Raw genomic sequence first — 18,399 nt, 5'->3', positions numbered from 1 at the left:
GGTGTAGTAGACCTCACAGTGAAATGCTGAATACAACAGGTGTAGTAGACCTCACAGTGAAATGCTGAATACAACAGGTGTAGTAGACCTCACAGTGAAATGCTGAATACAACAGGTGTAGTAGACCTCACAGTGAAATGCTGAATACAACAGGTGTAGTAGACCTCACAGTGAAATGCTGAATACAACAGGTGTAGTAGACCTCACAGTGAAATGCTGAATATAACAGGTGTAGTAGACCTCACAGTGAAATGCTGAATACAACAGGTGTAGTAGACCTCACAGTGAAATGCTGAATACAACAGGTGTAGTAGACCTCACAGTGAAATGCTGAATACAACAGGTGTAGTAGACCTCACAGTGAAATGCTGAATACAACAGGTGTAGGTAGACCTCACAGTGAAATGCTGAATACAACAGGTGTAGTAGACCTCACACTGAAATGCTGAATACAACAGGTGTAGTAGACCTCACAGTGAAATGCTGAATACAACAGGTGTAGTAGACCTCACAGTGAAATGCTGAATACAACAGGTGTAGTAGACCTCACAGTGAAATGCTGAATACAACAGGTGTAGTAGACCTCACAGTGAAATGCTGAATACAACAGGTGTAGTAGACCTCACAGTGAAATGCTGAATACAACAGGTGTAGTAGACCTCACAGTGAAATGCTGAATATAACAGGTGTAGTAGACCTCACAGTGAAATGCTGAATACAACAGGTGTAGTAGACCTCACAGTGAAATGCTGAATACAACAGGTGTAGTAGACCTCACAGTGAAATGCTGAATACAACAGGTGTAGTAGACCTCACAGTGAAATGCTGAATACAACAGGTGTAGGTAGACCTCACAGTGAAATGCTGAATACAACAGGTGTAGACCTCACAGTGAAATGCTGAATACAACAGGTGTAGTAGACCTCACAGTGAAATGCTGAATACAACATGTGTAGACCTCACAGTGAAATGCTGAATACAACAGGTGTAGTAGACCTCACAGTGAAATGCTGAATACAACAGGTGTAGTAGACCTCACAGTGAAATGCTGAATACAACAGGTGTAGTAGACCTCACAGTGAAATGCTGAATACAACAGGTGTAGTAGACCTCACAGTGAAATGCTGAATACAACAGGTGTAGTAGACCTCACAGTGAAATGCTGAATACAACAGGTGTAGTAGACCTCACAGTGAAATGCTGAATACAACAGGTGTAGTAGACCTCACAGTGAAATGCTGAATACAACAGGTGTAGTAGACCTCACAGTGAAATGCTGAATACAACAGGTGTAGTAGACCTCACAGTGAAATGCTGAATACAACAGGTGTAGTAGACCTCACAGTGAAATGCTGAATACAACAGGTGTAGTAGACCTCACAGTGAAATGCTGAATACAACAGGTGTAGTAGACCTTACACTGAAATGCTGAATACAACAGGTGTAGTAGACCTCACAGTGAAATGCTGAATACTGAAATCATATATTACAATATAATACGTACATGGAGGTAGAGTTATTAAAAATGACTATGCATAGATGATAACAACAGAGAGTAGCAGCGGTGTAAAAGAGAGGGGGGGAGGGAATGCAAATAGTCTGGGTAGCCAATTGATTAGATGTTCAGGAGTCTTATGGCTTGGGGGCCGTACGCATTACCCTCTGTAGTGCTTTGCGGTCGGAGGCCGAGTAGTTGCCATACCAGGCAGTGATGCAACCAGTCAGGATGCTCTCGATGGTGCAGCTGTAAAACCTTTTGAGGATCTAAGGACCTGTGCCAAATCTTTTCAGTTTCCTGTGGGGGAAAAGGCTTTGTCTTGCCCTCTTCACAACTGTCTTGGTGTGCTTGGACCATGTTACTGTTGGTGATGTGGATACCAAGGAACTTGAAACTCTCAACTTGCTCCACTGCAGCCCTGTCAATGAGAATGGGGGCGTACTCGGTCCTCCTTTTCCTGTAGTCCACAATCATCTCCTTTGTCTTGATCACATTGAGGGAGAGGTTGTTGTCCTGGCACCACACGGCCAGGTCTCTGACCTCCTCCCTATAGGCTGTCTCGTCGTTGGCGGTGATCAGGCCTACCACTGTTGTCTCTTCGGCAAACTTAATGATGGTGTTGGAGTTGTGCCTGGCTATGCAGTCATGAGTGAACAGGGAGTACAGAAGGGGACTGAGCACGTACGCCTGAGGGGCTCCTGTGTTGAGGGGCCCCTCAGCATGGCAGATGTGTTGTTACCTACCCTTACCACCTGGGGGCGGCCCGTCAGGAAGTCTAGGATCCAGTTGCAGAGGGAGGTGTTTAGTTCTAGGGTTCTTAGCTTATTGATGAGCTTCGAGGGCACTATGGTGTTGAACGCTGAGCTGTAGTCAATGAATAGCATTCTCACATTGGTGTTCCTTTTGTCCAGGTGGGAAAGGGCAGTGTGGAGTGCAATAGAGATTTGTATCATCTGTGGATCTGTTGGGGCGGTATGCAAATTGGAGTGGGTCTAGGGTGTCTGTGATAATGGTGTTGATGTAAGCCATGACCAGCCTTTCAAAGCACTTCATGGCTACAGACGTGAGTGCTACGGGTCGGTAGTCATTTAGGCAGGTTACCTTACTGTTCTTGCGCACAGGCACTATGGTGGTCTGCTTAAAACATGTTGGTACTACAGACTCGGACAGGGAGAGGTTGAAAATGTCAGTGAAGACACTTGCCAGTTGGTCAGCGCATGCTCGCAGTACATGTCCTGGTAATCCATCTGGCCCTGCGGCCTTGTGAATATTGACCTGTTTAAAGGTCTTACTCACATCGGCTACGGAGAGCGTGATCACACAGTCTTCCGGAACAGCTGGTGCTCTGATGCATGTTTCGTGTTATTTGCCTCGAAGCGAGCATAGAAGTAGTTTAGCTCGTTTGGTAGGCTCGTGTCACTGGGCAGCTCTCGGCTGTGCTTCCCTTTGTAGTCTGTAATGGTTTGCAAGCCCTGCTACATCCAACGAGTGTCAGAGGCGATGTTAGTCCTCTATTGATGCTTTGCCTGTTTGATGGTTCATCAAAGGGCATAGCGGGATAATTTTGTTAGGTTTGATAAACTAAATTATCCAAAACACAAAAGGTTTGGCTGGAAGATAATCTTTATAAAGAGTGACTGTGGATAACGAAGGGGTGCATCTTTAAAAAATGTTTAATATGACTATTACTCTCAGATGGCTAATCGCACCTTATAATGTCCATGGAAAACCCCGATCACAACTCCCTCATATGATGGTATGTTGTTGTAAGTGGCTTTAGCACACTGCACCTATTTAATAAGATCTCAGGCAATACCAATACTACAGCAGCCAGCCAGTAGCCCTAACCCCTAACCCTACTGGTCAGCCATACAGCAGCCAGCCAGTAGCCCTAACCCTACTGGTCAGCCATACAGCAGCCAGCCAGTAGCCCTAACCCCTAACCCTACTGGTCAGCCATACAGCAGCCAGCCAGTAGCCCTAACCTTAACCCTACTGGTCAGCCATACAGCAGCCAGCCAGTAGCCCTAACCTTAACCCTACTGGTCAGCCATACAGCAGCCAGCCAGTAGCCCTAACCCCTAACCCTACTGGTCAGCCATACAGCAGCCAGCCAGTAGCCCTAACCCTACTGGTCAGCCATACAGCAGCCAGCCAGTAGCCCTAACCCTACTGGTCAGCCATACAGCAGCCAGCCAGTAACCCTAGCCCTACTGGTCAGCCATACAGCAGCCAGCCAGTAGCCCTAACCCTACTGGTCAGCCATACAGCAGCCAGCCAGTAACCCTAACCCTAACCCCTAACCCTACTGGTCAGCCATATAGCAGCCAGCCAGTAGCCCTAACCTTAACCCTACTGGTCAGTCATACAGCAGCCAGCCATTAGCCCTAACCCTAACCCTACTGGTCAGCCATACAGCAGCCAGCCAGTAGCCCTAACCCTACTGGTCAGCCATACATCAGCCAGCCAGTAGCCCTAACCCTACTGGTCAGTCATACAGCAGCCAGCCAGTAGCCCTAACCCTACTGGTCAGCCATACATCAGCCAGCCAGTAGCCCTAACCCTAACCCCTAACCCTACTGGTCAGCCATATAGCAGCCAGCCAGTAGCCCTAACCCTACTGGTCAGTCATACAGCAGCCAGCCAGTAGCCCTAACCCTACTGGTCAGTCATACAGCAGCCAGCCAGTAGCCCTAGCCCTAACCCTACTGGTCAGTCATACAGCAGTGAGCCAGTAGCCCTAACCCTACTGGTCAGCCATACAGCAGCCAGCCAGTAGCCCTAACCCTACTGGTCAGCCATACAGCAGCCAGCCAGTAGCCCTAACCCTACTGGTCAGCCATACAGCAGCCAGCCAGTAGCCCTAACCCTACTGGTCAGCCATACAGCAGCCAGCCAGTAGCCCTAACCCCTAACCCCTAACCCTAACCCTAACCCCTAACCTCTAACCCCAAACCCCTAACCCCTAACCCCTAACCCTTACCTTACTGATCAGCCAAATAGTCATAATGTGGAGATAACTGAATCGTCACACTGTTGGCTGATTGCAGGAGGGCTGAGGGTTTGTTTTTGCTAACTGCAGGAGGGTTTAGTGTTTGTTTGGCTAACTGCAGGAGGGTTTAGTGTTTGTTTGGCTAACTGCAGGAGGGTTTAGTGTTTGTTTGGCTAATCGCAGGAGGAGATGGTTTAAGGGACATCTGGGTCCAATATGGAGAAACTAGAAGCTATAACCTCTCCCTGATCCCACAACCTTGGTAGTCAGATTCCAGTAGAACATAACATAACAAGGTACTGAATGTTGTTTTAGCTAGAAGGTAACTAGTGCATTTTCATAGATACATAACAAGGTACTGAATGCTGTTGTAGCTAGAAGGTAACTAGTGCATTTTCATAGAAGACATTTGGCCCATTTCAATCTCAAAGCATTAACTTGGTAATTATTACATAACTAGGGACTTGATTCCTGTATTCTCTATGTTGTGCAGTACCACTATATCCTATCATGGTAACATTCCGACCTGTCTACAGACAGTACTACCCCTGTACTACCCCAGGCCATCCTGCCTGTCTACAGACCTTACCCCCAGGCCATCCTACCTGTCTACAGACAGTACCCCCAGGTCAACCTACCTGTCTACAGACAGTACCCCCAGGTCATCCTACCTGTCTACAGACAGTACCACCAGGTCAACCTACCTGTCTACAGACAGTACCCCCAGGTCAACCTACCTGTCTACAGACAGTACCCCCAGGTCATCCTACCTGTCTACAGACAGTACCCCCAGGTCAACCTACCTGTCTACAGACAGTACCACCAGGTCATCCTACCTGTCTACAGACAGTACCCCCAGGTCAACCTACCTGTCTACAGACAGTACCCCCAGGTCATCCTACCTGTCTACAGACAGTACCACCAGGTCAACCTACCTGTCTACAGACAGTACCCCCAGGTCAACCTACCTGTCTACAGACAGTACCACCACGTCAACCTACCTGTCTACAGACAGTACCCCCAGGTCATCCTACCTGTCTACAGACAGTACCCCCAGGTCATCCTACCTGTCTACAGACAGTACCCCCAGGTCATCCTACCTGTCTACAGACCTTACCCCCAGGCCATCCTACCTGTCTACAGACAGTACCCCCAGGTCAACCTACCTGTCTACAGACAGTACCCCCAGGTCATCCTACCTGTCTACAGACAGTACCACCAGGTCAACCTACCTGTCTACAGACAGTACCCCCAGGTCAACCTACCTGTCTACAGACAGTACCCCCAGGTCATCCTACCTGTCTACAGACAGTACCCCCAGGTCAACCTACCTGTCTACAGACAGTACCCCCAGGTCATCCTACCTGTCTACAGACAGTACCCCCAGGTCATCCTACCTGTCTACAGACAGTACCCCCAGGTCATCCTACCTGTCTACAGACAGTACCCCCAGGCCATCCTACCTGTCTACAGACAGTACCCCCAGGTCATCCTACCTGTCTACAGACAGTACCCCCAGGTCATCCTACCTGTCTACAGACAGCACCACCACGTCAACCTACCTGTCTACAGACAGTACCCCCAGGTCATCCTACCTGTCTACAGACAGTACCCCCAGGTCATCCTACCTGTCTACAGACAGTACCCCCAGGTCATCCTACCTGTCTACAGACAGTACCCCCAGGTCATCCTACCTGTCTACAGACAGCACCACCAGGCCATCCTACCTGTCTACAGACAGTACCCCCAAGTCATCCTACCTGTCTACAGACAGTACCACCAAGTCATCCTACCTGTCTACAGACAGCACCCCCAGGTCAACCTACCTGTCTACAGACAGTACCACCAGGTCAACCTACCTGTCTACAGACAGTACCCCCAGGCCATCCTACCTGTCTACAGACAGTACCCCCAGGTCATCCTACCTGTCTACAGACCGTACCCCCAGGTCAACCTACCTGTCTACAGACAGTACCACCAGGTCAACCTACCTGTCTACAGACAGCACCACCACGTCAACCTACCTGTCTACAGACAGTACCCCCAGGTCATCCTACCTGTCTACAGACAGTACCCCCAGGTCAACCTACCTGTCTACAGACAGTACCCCCAGGTAATCATACCTGTCTACAGACAGTACCCCCAGGTCAACCTACCTGTCTACAGACAGTACCCCCAGGCCATCCTACCTGTCTACAGACAGCACCACCAGGTCATCCTACCTGTCTACAGACAGTACCACCAGGTCAACCTACCTGTCTACAGACAGTACCCCCAGGCCATCCTACCTGTCTACAGACAGCACCACCAGGTCATCCTACCTGTCTACAGACCGTACCCCCAGGTCATCCTACCTGTCTACAGACAGCACCACCAGGCCATCCTACCTGTCTACAGACAGTACCCCCAGGTCATCCTACCTGTCTACAGACAGTACCCCCAGGTCAACCTACCTGTCTACAGACAGCACCACCAGGTCATCCTACCTGTCTACAGACAGCACCACCAGGTCATCCTACCTGTCTACAGACAGTACCCCCAGGCCATCCTACCTGTCTACAGACAGTACCCCCAGGTCATCCTACCTGTCTACAGACAGTACCCCCAGGTCATCCTACCTGTCTACAGACAGTACCCCCAGGTCATCCTACCTGTCTACAGACAGTACCCCCAGGCCATCCTACCTGTCTACAGACAGTACCCCCAGGTCATCCTACCTGTCTACAGACAGTACCCCCAGGTCATCCTACCTGTCTACAGACAGTACCCCCAGGTCATCCTACCTGTCTACAGACAGTACCCCCAGGTCATCCTACCTGTCTACAGACAGTACCCCCAGGCCATCCTACCTGTCTACAGACAGTACCCCCAGGTCATCCTACCTGTCTACAGACAGTACCCCCAGGTCATCCTACCTGTCTACAGACAGTACCCCCAGGTCATCCTACCTGTCTACAGACAGCACCACCAGGTCATCCTACCTGTCTACAGACAGTACCCCCAGGCCATCCTACCTGTCTACAGACAGTACCCCCAGGTCATCCTACCTGTCTACAGACAGTACCCCCAGGTCATCCTACCTGTCTACAGACAGTACCCCCAGGTCATCCTACCTGTCTACAGACAGTACCCCCAGGCCATCCTACCTGTCTACAGACAGTACCCCCAGGTCATCCTACCTGTCTACAGACAGTACCCCCAGGTCATCCTACCTGTCTACAGACAGTACCCCCAGGTCATCCTACCTGTCTACAGACAGTACCCCCAGGTCATCCTACCTGTCTACAGACAGTACCCCCAGGCCATCCTACCTGTCTACAGACAGTACCCCCAGGTCATCCTACCTGTCTACAGACAGTACCCCCAGGTCATCCTACCTGTCTACAGACAGTACCCCCAGGTCATCCTACCTGTCTACAGACAGTACCCCCAGGCCATCCTACCTGTCTACAGACAGTACCCCCAGGCCATCCTACCTGTCTACAGACAGTACCCCCAGGTCATCCTACCTGTCTACAGACAGTACCCCCAGGTCATCCTACCTGTCTACAGACAGTACCCCCAGGTCATCCTACCTGTCTACAGACAGTACCCCCAGGCCATCCTACCTGTCTACAGACAGTACCCCCAGGTCATCCTACCTGTCTACAGACAGTACCCCCAGGTCATCCTACCTGTCTACAGACAGTACCCCCAGGTCATCCTACCTGTCTACAGACAGTACCCCCAGGTCATCCTACCTGTCTACAGACAGTACCCCCAGGTCATCCTACCTGTCTACAGACAGTACCCCCAGGTCATCCTACCTGTCTACAGACAGCACCACCAGGTCATCCTACCTGTCTACAGACAGTACCCCCAGGTCATCCTACCTGTCTACAGACAGTACCCCCAGGTCATCCTACCTGTCTACAGACAGTACCCCCAGGTCATCCTACCTGTCTACAGACAGTACCCCCAGGCCATCCTACCTGTCTACAGACAGTACCCCCAGGTCATCCTACCTGTCTACAGACAGTACCCCCAGGTCATCCTACCTGTCTACAGACAGTACCACCAGGTCATCCTACCTGTCTACAGACAGTACCCCCAGGTCATCCTACCTGTCTACAGACAGTACCCCCAGGTCATCCTACCTGTCTACAGACAGTACCCCCAGGTCATCCTACCTGTCTACAGACAGTACCCCCAGGTCATCCTACCTGTCTACAGACAGTACCCCCAGGTCATCCTACCTGTCTACAGACAGTACCCCCAGGTCATCCTACCTGTCTACAGACAGTACCCCCAGGTCATCCTACCTGTCTACAGACAGTACCCCCAGGCCATCCTACCTGTCTACAGACAGTACCCCCAGGTCATCCTACCTGTCTACAGACAGTACCCCCAGGTCATCCTACCTGTCTACAGACCGTACCCCCAGGTCATCCTACCTGTCTACAGACAGTACCCCCAGGTCATCCTACCTGTCTACAGACCGTACCCCCAGGTCATCCTACCTGTCTACAGACAGTACCCCCAGGTCATCCTACCTGTCTACAGACAGTACCCCCAGGTCATCCTACCTGTCTACAGACAGTACCCCCAGGTCATCCTACCTGTCTACAGACAGTACCCCCAGGTCATCCTACCTGTCTACAGACAGTACCCCCAGGTCATCCTACCTGTCTACAGACAGTACCCCCAGGTCATCCTACCTGTCTACAGACAGTACCCCCAGGTCATCCTACCTGTCTACAGACAGTACCCCCAGGTCATCCTACCTGTCTACAGACAGTACCCCCAGGTCATCCTACCTGTCTACAGACAGTACCCCCAGGTCATCCTACCTGTCTACAGACAGTACCCCCAGGTCATCCTACCTGTCTACAGACAGTACCCCCAGGTCATCCTACCTGTCTACAGACAGTACCCCCAGGTCATCCTACCTGTCTACAGACAGTACCCCCAGGTCATCCTACCTGTCTACAGACAGTACCCCCAGGTCATCCTACCTGTCTACAGACAGTACCCCCAGGTCATCCTACCTGTCTACAGACAGCACCACCAGGTCTTCTTGGTCCCTCAGTCCATCCATGGCCTCCTTCAGTAGTCTCACCTTCTGTCCTCCTCCGATGGAGTTCCCCACGTCCCCACCCCTCCACTCCTCCCCCATGCCCAGCACCTGTAAAGGGTCACATCAGGTCAGGGGTCAATGTGGTAGATCTCAAATAGGAGATACAATGTCTAGTCAATGTGACAGATCTCAAATAGAGATACAATGTCTAGTCAATGTGACAGATCTCAAATAGAGATACAATGTCTAGTCAATGTGACAGATCTCAAATAGGAGATACAATGTCTAGTCAATGTGACAGATCTCAAATAGAGATACATTGTCTCGTCAATGTGACAGATCTCAAATAGAGATACAATGTCTAGTCAATGTGACAGATCTCAAATAGAGATACAATGTCTAGTCAATGTGGCAGATCTCAAATAGAGATACAATGTCTAGTCAATGTGGCAGATCTCAAATAGAGATACAATGTCTAGTCAATGTGACAGATCTCAAATAGAGATACAATGTCTAGTCAATGTGACAGATCTCAAATAGAGATACAATGTCTAGTCAATGTGGCAGATCTCAAATAGAGAGACAGACTTGATCGTTACCTTGACAGTGTAGTTGAAGTAGTTGGCTGACTGCATGAATCGGAGATAACCATCGGTTTCCTGAGTGGCAACAGTTAGAACCAACAACTTCTCTGGAAAGAAAAGGAAAATAAACGTTAAACCAGATCAATAGGCGTGTAATCATAATCATACCGACAGACATTCATCACTTTTTAGTGTTTCGATGTCCGGGCATGTCAATGGTTTACCCAATTGCAGGGCAGGCCTTCGTTCTTACCATAGTGAAATGTTTGGTTAAGAAAAAAGAAACCAATTTTATTGCCCCAACTTCTGGCTTCCATTTAAAGAAACAGCTTCATGAAAATATACATGTTGTTTTATCCCTATAAAGTAGTGGGTATCCCGTTCCTCCCACCATGATCCTAACCTAACCACAGACCTAGGTCAACACATTGATGACTGCCTGGTTCAGCAGCGCTATAGGATGTCTTCATGTAAGGACAGATCAGCTAAATATAACATGATTCATTTGCATATGAAAGCATATTTCTAGACAGTAGAATTAAAAAATGTAAAGATAAACAGTCATGTTTCATTCTTGGGGTGAACGCAAGGGAAGGAACCCAAGTTCTCAGAGCTCCATGTTCTCAGAGCTCCATGTTCTCAGAGCTCCATGTTCTCAGAGCTCCAAGTTCTCAGAGCTCCATGTTCTCAGAGCTCCATGTTCTCAGAGCTCCATGTTCTCAGAGCTCCATGTTCTCAGAGCTCCATGTTCTCAGAGCTCCATGTTCTCAGAGCTCCATGTTCTCAGAGCTCCATGTTCTCAGAGCTCCATGTTCTCAGAGCTCCAAGTTCGCAGAGCTCCATGTTCTCAGAGCTCCATGTTCTCAGAGCTCCATGTTCTCAGACCTTCAAGTTCTCAGACCTTCAAGTTCTCAGACCTTCAAGTTCAGAGGGAGAATCAGACCGCCATTACATACATTTCCCTCCTGAGGCCATACAGAAATCAGCATTACAGCCTCATATGAAAACAGATCTGAAACTGGGGAAGGGAGGGAGGTACGGTGGGAGGGAGGGAGAGAGGGACATACAGAGGGGAGAGAGTGGGCGAGAGAGAGAGTGGGCGAGAGAGAGAGAGAGAGAGAGAGAGAGAGAGAGAGAGAGAGAGAGAGAGAGCGAGAGAGAGAGGGCGAGAGAGAGGGCGAGAGAGAGAGAGAGAGAGGGCGAGAGAGAGAGAGAGGGCGAGAGAGAGAGAGAGAGAGAGAGAGAGAGAGAGAGAGAGAGAGAGAGAGAGAGAGAGAGAGAGAGAGGGCGAGAGAGAGAGAGAGAGGGAGAGAGAGAGAGAGAGAGAGGGCGAGAGAGAGAGAGAGAGAGGGCGAGAGAGAGAGAGAGAGAGAGGGCGAGAGAGAGAGAGAGAGAGGGCGAGAGAGAGAGAGAGAGGGAGAGAGAGAGAGAGAGAGAGAGAGAGAGAGAGAGAGAGAGAGAGAGAGAGAGAGAGAGAGAGAGAGAGAGAGAGAGAGAGAGAGAGAGAGAGAGAGAGAGAGGGCGAGAGAGAGGGCGAGAGAGAGAGAGAGAGAGAGAGAGAGAGAGAGAGAGGGCGAGAGAGAGAGAGAGAGAGAGAGAGAGAGAGAGAGAGAGAGAGAGAGAGAGAGAGAGAGACAGAGAGACAGAGAGACAGAGAGACAGAGAGACAGAGAGAGAGAGAGAGAGAGAGAGAGAGAGAGAGAGAGAGACAGAGAGAGAGAGAGAGAGAGAGAGAGAGAGAGAGAGAGAGAGAGAGAGAGAGAGAGAGAGAGAGACAGAGAGAGAGAGAGAGAGACAGAGAGAGAGAGAGAGAGAGAGAGAGAGAGAGAGAGAGAGAGAGAGAGAGAGAGAGAGAGAGAGAGAGAGAGAGAGAGAGAGAGAGAGAGAGAGAGAGAGAGAGAGACAGAAGTACAGGAAGTTTAGCCGGTTAACAGCTCTGATCGTCAATCATCTGTGGGGTTTTGCGGAAACAGTCCCAGAGAAATGTTATGAAAACATTCCCTGAGTGGATGGAGGTATGTTCATAATCACATAATACTGTATTAAAACCACCGTGTTTCTAGGGGGAAGGGAGAGGGAATCTTAGTGAACACATAGATGTGTTACACAACTCTCTCAAAAATAAAACACACCAACTGGAACTCAGTGGGTGACATTTCGATTACATAAAGTACACATCTATCTCTGTTTTTTTTGGGTAAAACTACAGTAGGTCGAGTTCTGATTAGTAAAGCTACAAACTAACAAATGAGAAGTAGTTAAAATCATAGGATGTTCATTAGGTCTAGTTCACGTGGAGGAAATAACGTGTTCCTCGCGACATCCTAACAAAACGAAGGAGAGCCGCACACTCTAGGAGCTCAGATGCAAAAATATTTATTGTCCAACGTTTCGACAGACAAGCTGTCTTCATCAGGGTGCGACATCCTGCCAGCTAACGTGTCCTCTCAATCTGAAATGTTAGCCTAATAACTGTAATGTTAGCTTTATAACTGAGATGTCAGCTTTATAACTGAGATGTCAGCTTTATAACTGAAATGTCAGCTTTATAACTGAAATGTCAGCTTTATAACTGAAATGTCAGCTTTATAACTGAAATGTCAGCTTTATAACTGTAATGTTAGCCTAATAACTGTAATGTTAGCCTAATAACTGAGATGTCAGCTTTATAACTGAGATGTCAGCTTTATAACTGAGATGTCAGCTTTATAACTGAAATGTCAGCTTTATAACTGAAATGTCAGCTTTATAACTGAAATGTTAGCTTTATAACTGTAATGTTAGCTTTATAACTGAAATGTCAGCTTTATAACTGAAATGTCAGCTTTATAACTGAAATGTCAGCTTTATAACTGTAATGTTAGCTTAATAACTGTAATGTTAGCTTTATAACTGTAATGTTAGCTTTATAACTGTAATGTTAGCTTAATAACTGTAATGTTAGCCTAATAACTGTAATGTTAGCCTAATAACTGTAATGTTAGCTTAATAACTGTAATGTTAGCCTAATAACTGTAATGTTAGCTTTATAACTGTAATGTTAGCTTTATAACTGTAATGTTAGCTTAATAACTGTAATGTTAGCTTAATAACTGTAATGTTAGCCTAATAACTGTAATGTTAGCTTAATAACTGTAATGTTAGCTTAATAACTGTAATGTTAGCCTAATAACTGTAATGTTAGCTTAATAACTGTAATGTTAGCTTAATAACTGTAATGTTAGCTTAATAAATGTAATGTTAGCTTAATAACTGTAATGTTAGCCTAATAACTGTAATGTTAGCCTAATAACTGTAATGTTAGCTTAATAACTGTAATGTTAGCTTAATAACTGTAATGTTAGCTTAATAACTGTAATGTTAGCCTAATAACTGTAATGTTAGCCTAATAACTGTAATGTTAGCTTAATAACTGTAATGTTAGCTTAATAACTGTAATGTTAGCTTAATAACTGTAATGTTAGCCTAATAACTGTAATGTTAGCTTAATAACTGTAATGTTAGCTTTATAACTGTAATGTTAGCTTAATAACTGTAATGTTAGCTTAATAACTGTAATGTTAGCCTAATAACTGTAATGTTAGCTTAATAACTGTAATGTTAGCTTAATAACTGTAATGTTAGCCTAATAACTGTAATGTTAGCTTAATAACTGTAATGTTAGCTTAATAACTGTAATGTTAGCTTAATAACTGTAATGTTAGCCTAATAACTGTAATGTTAGCCTAATAACTGTAATGTTAGCTTTATAACTGTAATGTTAGCTTTATAACTGAAATGTCAGCTTTATAACTGAAATGTCAGCTTTATAACTGAAATGTTAGCTTTATAACTGTAATGTTAGCTTTATAACTGAAATGTCAGCTTTATAACTGAAATGTCAGCTTTATAACTGAAATGTCAGCTTTATAACTGTAATGTTAGCTTAATAACTGTAATGTTAGCTTTATAACTGTAATGTTAGCTTTATAACTGAAATGTTAGCTTAATAACTGTAATGTTAGCCTAATAACTGTAATGTTAGCCTAATAACTGTAATGTTAGCTTAATAACTGTAATGTTAGCTTAATAACTGTAATGTTAGCTTAATAACTGTAATGTTAGCCTAATAACTGTAATGTTAGCTTAATAACTGTAATGTTAGCTTAATAACTGTAATGTTAGCCTAATAACTGTAATGTTAGCTTAATAACTGTAATGTTAGCTTAATAACTGTAATGTTAGCTTAATAACTGTAATGTTAGCCTAATAACTGTAATGTTAGCCTAATAACTGTAATGTTAGCCTAATAACTGTAATGTCAGCTTTATAACTAATGTTAGCCTAATAACTGTAATGTTAGCTTTATAACTGAGATGTTAGCTTTATAACTGTAATGTTAGCCTAATAACTGTAATGTTAGCTTTATAACTGAGATGTTAGCTTTATAACTGTAATGTTAGCCTAATAACTGTAATGTTAGCTTTATAACTGAGATGTTAGCTTTATAACTGTAATGTTAGCCTAATAACTGTTAAATTTATAACTGAGATGTTAGCTTTATAACTGTAATGTTAGCCTAATAACTGTAATGTTAGCCTAATAACTGTAATGTTAGTCTAATAACTGTAATGTTAGCTTAATAACTGTAATGTTAGCCTAATAGCTGTAATGTTAGCTTTATAACTGAGATGTTAGCTTTATAACTGTAATGTTAGCCTAATAACTGTAATGTTAGCTTTATAACTGTAATGTTAGCTTAATAACTGAGATGTTAGCTTTATAACTGTAATGTTAGCATAATAGCTGTAATGTTAGCTTTATAACTGAGATGTTAGCTTTATAACTGTAATGTTAGCCTAATAACTGTAATGTTAGCTTAATAACTGTAATGTTAGCCTAATAGCTGTAATGTTAGCTTTATAACTGAGATGTTAGCTTTATAACTGTAATGTTAGCCTAATAACTGCAATGTTAGCCTAATAACTGTAATGTTAGCTTAATAACTGTAATGTTAGCCTAATAACTGTAATGTTAGCTTAATAACTGTAATGTTAGCCTAATAACTGTCATGTTACATTTATAACTGAGATGTTAGCTTTATAACTAATGTTAGTCTAATAACTGTAATGTTAGCTTAATAACTGTAATGTTAGCCTAATAACTGTAATGTTAGCCTAATAACTGTAATGTTAGCCTAATAACTGCAATGTTAGCTTTGATGGCTAATATGTGCAGAAAATACCAGACAGACCAAAGAGCAGCCAGTAACGCAACCTGAAAGAGACCTTTCTATACCATAAACAACCGGACTCAGTCTGGAGATTCAGAGAGTCCAAACTCAGGATACCCCTCCAATGAAATATCAGTGATAATTAAATCACCCCTCCCACACCTCCATATGCTCTGAAATATCAATGATAATTAAATCACCCCTCCCACACCTCCATATGCTCTGAAATATCAGTGATAATTAAATCACCCCTCCCACACCTCCATATGCTCTGAAATATCAGTGATAATTAAATCACCCCTCCCACACCTCCATATGTTCTGAAATATCAATGATAATCAAATCACCCGGCTGTCTGTCTAGTCTCTTGTCTGGCTGTCTAGTCTCTTGTCTAGTTGTCTAGTCTCTTGTCTGGCTGTCTAGTCTCTTGTCTGGCTGTCTAGTCTCTTGTCTGGCTGTCTAGTCTCTTGTCTGGCTGTCTAGTTTGTCTCTGTGTCTGGTTGCCTGCTCTGCTCATGTCTTGAAGAGAGAAATAAGAGGGAGAGGGGCATGGAGTGGTGGGGGAGTTGGAGGGAGAGGGGGATGGAGTGGTGGGGGAGTTGGAGGGAGAGGGGGATGGAGTGGTGGGGGAGTTGGAGGGAGAGGGGGATGGAGTGGTGGGGGAGTTGGAGGGAGAGGGGGATGGAGTGGTGGGGGAGTTGGAGGGGGATGGGGCACGGAGAAAGAGGAGAGGGGCAGTGGAATTTATCTCACATCTGTAAAAGCAATTAACAATCAGTGTGACAGAACAGCTGCTTTGGCTGTAACACGAGAGTTCCTACACGCTCAGTTTTTGTATCCCAGAGGTACAGTAGAGTCCAGGTAACATAGTTTCATATTCTCTATTGCCAACATGGTAGTACACTAGGGCCCCTTCCTCCTTTCAGAGACACAACTATCAATCATATTGGGTTTTATCTACGCTGGTTTGTCTTGTTTTACACCTGGGGGAAGAAGACATGGGAATCACACTCCATCAGTAGTCCATCAGTAACATGTCTATCTGTATAGACCCCTGTCTGTCTGTATAGACCCCTGTCTGTCTGTAAAGATCCCTGTCTATCTGTAAAGACCCCTGTCTGTCTGTAAAGACCCTGTCTATCTGTAAAGACCCCTGTCTATCTGTAAAGATCCCTGTCTGTCTGTAAAGATCTCTGTCTATCTGTAAAGACCCCTGTCTGTCTGTAAAGACCCTGTCTATCTGTAAAGACCCCTGTCTGTCTGTAAAGAGCCCTGTCTGTCTGTAAAGACCCCTGTCTATCTGTAAAGACCCCTGTCTGTCTGTAAAGACCCCTGTCTGTCTGTAAAGACCCCTGTCTGTCTGTAAAGACCCCTGTCTATCTGTAAAGACCCCTGTCTATCTGTAAAGACCCCTGTCTATCTGTAAAGACCCCTGTCTATCTGTAAAGACCCCTGTCTATCTGTATAGATCCCTGTCTGTCTGTAAAGACCCTGTCTATCTGTAAAGACCCCTGTCTGTCTGTAAAGACCCCTGTCTATCTGTAAAGACCCCTGTCTATCTGTAAAGACCCCTGTCTATCTGTAAAGACCCCTGTCTATCTGTAAAGACCCCTGTCTATCTGTATAGATCCCTGTCTGATCCCTGTCTGTATAGATCCCTGTCTGTCTGTATAGATCCCTGTCTGTCTGTAAAGATCCCTGTCTGTCTGTAAAGATCCCTGTCTATCTGTAAAGACCCCTGTCTGTCTGTAAAGACCCTGTCTATCTGTATAGACCCCTGTATGTCTGTATAGACCCCTGTCTATCTGTAAAGATCCCTGTCTATCTGTAAAGACCCCTGTCTGTCTGTAAAGACCCTGTCTGTCTGTAAAGACCCTGTCTATCTGTAAAGATCCCTGTCTATCTGTAAAGACCCCTGTCTGTCTGTAAAGACCCTGTCTGTCTGTAAAGACCCTGTCTGTCTGTAAAGATCCCTGTCTGTCTGTAAAGACCCTGTCTGTCTGTAAAGACCCTGTCTGTCTGTAAAGATCCCTGTCTGTCTGTAAAGACCCTGTCTGTCTGTAAAGACCCTGTCTGTCTGTAAAGATCCCTGTCTATCTGTAAAGACCCCTGTCTATCTGTATAGACCCCTGTCTATCTGTAAAGACCCTGTCTGTCTGTAAAGACCCCTGTCTGTCTGTAAAGATCCCTGTCTATCTGTAAAGACCCCTGTCTATCTGTAAAGACCCCTGTCTATCTGTAAAGACCCCTGTCTGTCTGTAAAGACCCTGTCTATCTGTATAGACCCCTGTCTGTCTGTATAGACCCCTGTCTATCTGTAAAGATCCCTGTCTATCTGTAAAGACCCCTGTCTGTCTGTAAAGACCCTGTCTGTCTGTAAAGACCCTGTCTATCTGTAAAGATCCCTGTCTATCTGTAAAGACCCCTGTCTGTCTGTAAAGACCCTGTCTGTCTGTAAAGACCCTGTCTGTCTGTAAAGATCCCTGTCTGTCTGTAAAGACCCTGTCTGTCTGTAAAGACCCTGTCTGTCTGTAAAGATCCCTGTCTGTCTGTAAAGACCCTGTCTGTCTGTAAAGACCCTGTCTGTCTGTAAAGATCCCTGTCTATCTGTAAAGAAAACTGTCTATCTGTATAGACCCCTGTCTATCTGTAAAGACCCTGTCTGTCTGTAAAGACCCCTGTCTGTCTGTAAAGATCCCTGTCTATCTGTAAAGACCCCTGTCTATCTGTAAAGACCCCTGTCTATCTGTAAAGACCCCTGTCTGTCTGTAAAGATCCCTGTCTGTTGTAAAGACCCCTGTCTGTTGTAAAGACCCCTGTCTGTCTGTAAAGACCCCTGTCTATCTGTAAAGATCCCTGTCTGTCTGTAAAGATGCCTGTCTGTAAAGACCCCTGTCTGTCTGTAAAGACCCTTGTCTGTAACGACACCTGTCTGTCTGTAAAGACCCCTGTCTGTCTGTAAAGACCCTGTCTGTCTGTAAAGACCCCTGTCTGTCTGTAAAGACCCATGTCTGTCTGTAAAGACCCATATCTGTCTGTAAAGACCCCTGTCTGTCC

At 45.8% G+C, this 18,399-nt stretch overlaps 1 protein-coding gene across 3 annotated transcripts in view; it reads right to left on the bottom strand.

Moving 5' to 3' along the window:
• The window catches only part of LOC139531471 (procollagen-lysine,2-oxoglutarate 5-dioxygenase 2-like), a 175,314-nt gene that overhangs the window by 102,676 nt on the left and 54,239 nt on the right, over positions 1–18,399 (bottom strand). For all 3 annotated transcript variants that reach the window (XM_071327947.1, XM_071327946.1, XM_071327945.1), the window contains exons 2-3: positions 10,146–10,237; positions 9,518–9,654 (exon numbers count right to left, since the gene is read on the bottom strand). In XM_071327947.1, the coding sequence (XP_071184048.1) occupies positions 9,518–9,654; positions 10,146–10,237 (229 nt within the window). The remainder of the gene's footprint in view (positions 1–9,517; positions 9,655–10,145; positions 10,238–18,399) is intronic.

Source organism: Salvelinus alpinus, chromosome 10, assembly GCF_045679555.1.
Source record: "Salvelinus alpinus chromosome 10, SLU_Salpinus.1, whole genome shotgun sequence".
Lineage (NCBI taxonomy): Eukaryota > Metazoa > Chordata > Actinopteri > Salmoniformes > Salmonidae > Salvelinus > Salvelinus alpinus.
Note: the sequence above shows the minus strand (reverse complement) of the source record. Positions and strands in the feature narration are given on the sequence as shown.